At 46.4% G+C, this 4,912-nt stretch overlaps 1 protein-coding gene across 1 annotated transcript in view; it reads right to left on the bottom strand.

The window, feature by feature from the left end:
* The window catches only part of LOC137804795 (aminopeptidase N-like), a 16,847-nt gene extending 12,144 nt beyond the window's left edge, over nucleotides 1–4,703 (bottom strand). The window contains exons 1-5 of the mRNA XM_068604181.1: nucleotides 4,059–4,703; nucleotides 1,723–1,865; nucleotides 1,485–1,621; nucleotides 1,264–1,384; nucleotides 943–1,097 (exon numbers count right to left, since the gene is read on the bottom strand). Coding sequence (XP_068460282.1) covers nucleotides 943–1,097; nucleotides 1,264–1,384; nucleotides 1,485–1,621; nucleotides 1,723–1,865; nucleotides 4,059–4,666 — 1,164 coding nt within the window. The 5' untranslated portion in view covers nucleotides 4,667–4,703. The remainder of the gene's footprint in view (nucleotides 1–942; nucleotides 1,098–1,263; nucleotides 1,385–1,484; nucleotides 1,622–1,722; nucleotides 1,866–4,058) is intronic.
* Nucleotides 4,704–4,912: the final 209 nt, after the last annotated feature.

Below are 4,912 nucleotides of genomic sequence, written 5' to 3'. Positions count from 1 at the left end.
ACAAAGAGACACACAACAACAAAGAGACAGAAAACAACTACAAAGAGACAGACAACAACTACAAAGAGACACAAAACAACTACAAAGAGACACACAACAGCAAAGAGACAGAAAACAACTACAAAGAGACCGAAACACCAAACACAAAGAGACAGAAAACAACTACAAAGAGACAGAAAACAATTACAAAGAGACACACAACAACAAAGAGACACAAAACAACTACAAAGAGACAGACAACAACTACAAAGAGACACAAAACAACTACAAAGAGACACACAACAGCAAAGAGACACAAAACAACTACAAAGAGACCGAAACACCAAACACAAAGAGACAGAAACACCAAACACAAAGAGACAGAAAACAACTACAAAGAGACAGAAAACAATTACAAAGAGACACAAAACAACTACAAAGAGACACACAACAGCAAATAGACACAAAACAACTACAAAGAGACAGAAACACCAAACACAAAGAGACAGAAAACAACTACAAAGAGACAGAAAACAATTACAAAGAGACACACAACAACAAAGAGACACAAAACAACTACACAGAGACACACAACAACAAAGAGACACAAAACAACTACAAAGAGACACAAAACAACTACAAAGAGACACAAAACAACTACAAAGAGACACAAAACAACTACAAAGAGACACAAAACTATTTCAAAAAGACAGAAAACAACAAAGAGACTCAGAACAGCAACAGAGACTCAAACCAACATGGATGCCACAGTTCTGCGTGGCGTGCCCCGGCCCGTTGGCTCATAGTTCACCGACACACGCAACACTGAAACGTTGCAGGATTGACGTCATCTTGATGGAGTTGAGTTTAGTTCATGTTCTCATGAAGTGAAACGTATAAATTGTGAGATCCATGAGTTTGTGTCACTTTTGGGGGCCAAACATTACGTTTGCTGTCTCTCACCTGGTGCGCCAGTTCATGTGCGACGATGGTGGCGATGGTTTCCTTGTGCAGCAGAGAGGACACGCCCTCCTCGTAGAGCAGCGCCCCCTCATGGTAGGTGATCAGGCCCCAGTTCTCCATCGCTGACATTCCTAAGTCTGGCAGCGCAATTTGATCTGGAGGAATCGCACAGAGCGGACAAACCATGAAACGATGATGCGTTAAAGAAAACATCGCGGTCTGTACAGATCGGACGTCCTGCGTCCCGGGAGGAGCCCACTTCACCCAGGACGTCTCACGACCATCGATCAACACATCCAATCACACCTCGACGAGCCTCACCGAGAGTTCTCTGTTCGTAATTTATTTCAAAATAGTCCTCGTAGAACTTGAGGATCTTTTCGGTTGTGACGGCCGCGTACTGAGCTTGATCTGCTGCGATGGCGTCAGGACGAGCGTACGTCTGCGGGAGAGAGGAAGATAAAGCACAGGGCGTCCTCTTCTGGCTTGTACTTCTGTGACTTTCTAAACGAGACACTGAGCTCAGGGAGAAGCTCACATACTTTGATCTTCACGCGGCCGTCTGTCGGGGAGTCGGTGGACGTGAACTCTGAAACCGTGAAGGCAAACAAGTACGTGGACATCTTCGGCGTTGGATGGAAGTAAGTGACTTTCCAGTCGTCATCGATGATCATGGAATCTGCGAGATAAGCAGACGAGGAAGAAGTGTGAGGAAGGACATCAGGAGTTCTGGGATTGCCTTCATGCTGCCTGAGAGACAGTTGGCTGCAGGTATCTCACCTCTGGTGTCCGCATTGCCCAGAGCTGTGGTGTCTCTCCGGTGGATGATCGTCACGTCAAACACAGCCTTCATTTCTGGCTCGTCGAAACAAGGAAACAGTCTCCTGGCGTCTGTGGGCTCCAGATGGGTGGCGACGAGGAATCTAGGAGTACAGAGTCAGAGCTTTCTTCATCAGGTGACTCGCAGGAACACGGGACAGGAAAAGATGACGCAGTTGATGTCATGAAGAAACTTCACGACTAAATTCATTGACTTCATTGAATCATTGGAGAGCTGATGTCTTTCAAATGAAGGTGGGAACAGAAATATATATACATGTATATATGTATATATGTATAAATATATGAATAACATTCACTTCATCATCTAACAGGCCTGCTTTCTAATCCAGGCCACAAACAGATCTGATGCAGATTCCTGTTTTTACTGCATTCCAGATGTTTTTGTATGTGGATTGTTTTTCTTTTGGCATCTGAAAAAAAGACTTGTGAGTTGGCCAGGTTTGATTTCTACAAATCATCAGACCATATATTCAGCATGGCAAACTCATGCTTTAGTTTAAGTTGTTATCTGACTCATTACATCAAAACACAGCCAACAACTCCAGACTTTAGTTTGACGTTTGGAAAGAAAGAGAATAAAAGCTGCTGGTTCACTCCAGACGAGTCTCCTGCGTCTCTGGTTCCTGACTGAACGCCTGTTTCAAGTCTGTCAACATGTTAGCTTAGCTTCAGGGCTAGAGGCGCTAGGAGTGAACATGAGTGAAGAGTGAAGATGAGCGAAGATGAGGAGTGAACATGAGTGAAGAGTGAAGATGAGGAGTGAAGATGAGCGAAGATGAGGAGTGAAGATGAGGAGTGAACATGAGCGAAGATGAGGAGTGAACATGAGTGAAGATGAGGAGTGAACATGAGTGAAGATGAGGAGTGAAGAGGAGTGAAGATGAGTGAAGAGGAGTGAAGATGAGGAGTGAAGATGAAGGTGCTGGAGGTCATCATCACTGACATTGTTACTTACCGTACGTATCTACTATCGCACTGTTTATTGTTTTTATTATATTTTTATTGTTTTATTGTACGTCTGTTTATTGCTGTGAACTTTTCACCGAGTCAAATTCCTCCTTCGTTCAACGTCACTTCTGATTCACTCGAACATATAAAGAAACAATTTCATAACGTGAACTACACAAGATGGATTTAAAACAAATGAACACCACGCCATGGAGCCGCTGTTTTAGTCGGTTGCTGCACCTTCAGATGGAGCAACGCTTCATGCTGACGGCTCAACGCCTCCTCTGAACAGGAGTCCTGCTGTGTGGGTTTTGTTCCGTTAGCTGTTAGCTCTGTTAGCTCTGTTAGCTCTGTTAGCTGCCATTGCGCTAAACAACGCAACATTGTCCTGACCACCTGATGCTAAGAGCTAACTAGCGCTCATCCCGCCGCTTCAGTTTGTTATTAACTAAACGATAGTTATGCAAACATGCAAATCAAGGAAGTAACAATTTGTGGTGAGTCCAAACTGGACACACACACACACACACACACACACACACACACACACACACAGATGATATTAATAATAGTAGTAATGAGTGAATGATTGCATCTTTAAGTTATCATCTTAGTTCCCGTGAAGCCGTTGCGACGTGACTCAGATCAACGAGTTGAACCGATTGAACGTTAAAGTCATCGAGAGGCAATTTGGGGAATTTCCAAACATGGTGGCTGACGGGTTTCTGGAGGAAATTCTGGCGGTATTGTTTTATTTCTCTCCCAAAAACAAAGGTACCCAGAGGTCCCTCGTTCATCTGGGGGACTCGATCTAAAAACAACCCGCGATAGACGAAAGCCGCGAAGTAGTGAGCTTTATTTTTTACCATTATTCTACATGTTTTAAGGCCGTAAAACCCCTAAACACACACTCTTATACACTTTTCTCAGACAGGCATTAACATTTTCTCACATTTTTCTCTCATTTAAACATCTCAAAGTTCAAAGTTTCGTGGATTTAAAAAATAAGCCCGAACATGTTTAACAAATTTCATTTTAATGATCAATCCACGAGGTCCTCTGACCTCTTTGTCCTGGAGCTCTGCTGACTTTCTATCTGGACGTGTCCTCTACTGACACTGATCACAAGGCGCACAGTCCCTCAGCCAATCAGGACGCAGAACACAATGCACGTTCACACTGTAGCTGGAAAAACACAATCTGCCAAACAGCCAGTCCGCAAAAGGTGAACCGCGTTCCAGCGAGGGACGACTGGATCCCCAAGACAGTGTGAGTCTGTACATGCAGACGTCACAGCTTTGAAGGTAGACTGGCTGGTTCCTTACCTCTCTGTGTCTTGGTCGCCTTCATACGATGGGGAGCCTTCGGTGTATGTGCTCACAAAGATCCCCTCCAGCTCTGTCATTTCTCCCCTGAAAGCCAGAAACAAAGTGTAGTTGCCCCCTTCCTCCAGCACGTCATCCAGCTGGACCTCCAGGAAGTTGCCTTCCTGCTCGTTGAGGTTCTTCATTGAGGAAACGCCGATCTTCTGGTTCGTGTCTTTGTTCCTCAGCACCGGATCAGAGACCGCCAGGTCGACGCTGTGGAGGTAGACGGCCTTGGTGACCTGGACACAATGGAAGGTGACGGTGGAGTTCCCGGTGAAGAGCATGGTCTGGTTGGGGCTGGTGACGTTCACCTCCTCTATGATTCGGGTGTAGAGGTGGGGCTGGAGGACCACCTGGTACCTTTGGGGCACCAGGTTCTTGGGCAGCCGTAAGACGGGCGGCGGGCTGGTGGTGGTGGACGTGAACGTCGGCCGGGGCGTCGGGTTCATTGTCGCGATCTCGGTCTTGTAGACGATGATCATGGTGACGATGCCGGCGATGACGGAGACGGTCAGGACCACGAAGGTGGCGGCGAAAGCCTTGGACAGGCCGGTTTCTTTGGGCATGCTGGCTTCTCCCGACGGTCCTTGAAGCTCCCGTTGCTCGACGGGAGAGAGATGAGTGCGAAGAGCTCGTGCGCTCTCGGTTTGTTCACTTCCAAGTAACCTCCCTCCCATAAACTGGGCTCGGCCTTAACAATTAAGGGCCCGCGCTGAGATTAAGCATTAACTCGAAGGAGCAAAGAGTGTTTGAGAGCGGGGAGGGCGACGTTCACCTCCTGGCTGTAAACAATCACTCAGATGAGGCTCGCA

The sequence above is a fragment of the Clinocottus analis genome, unplaced genomic scaffold (assembly GCF_023055335.1).
Source record: "Clinocottus analis isolate CAN_PGR_092001 unplaced genomic scaffold, fCliAna1.0.p SCAF_64, whole genome shotgun sequence".
NCBI lineage: Eukaryota > Metazoa > Chordata > Actinopteri > Perciformes > Cottidae > Clinocottus > Clinocottus analis.
The sequence above is the reverse complement of the archived record's forward strand: the minus strand, read 5'-3'. Positions and strand labels throughout refer to the sequence as shown.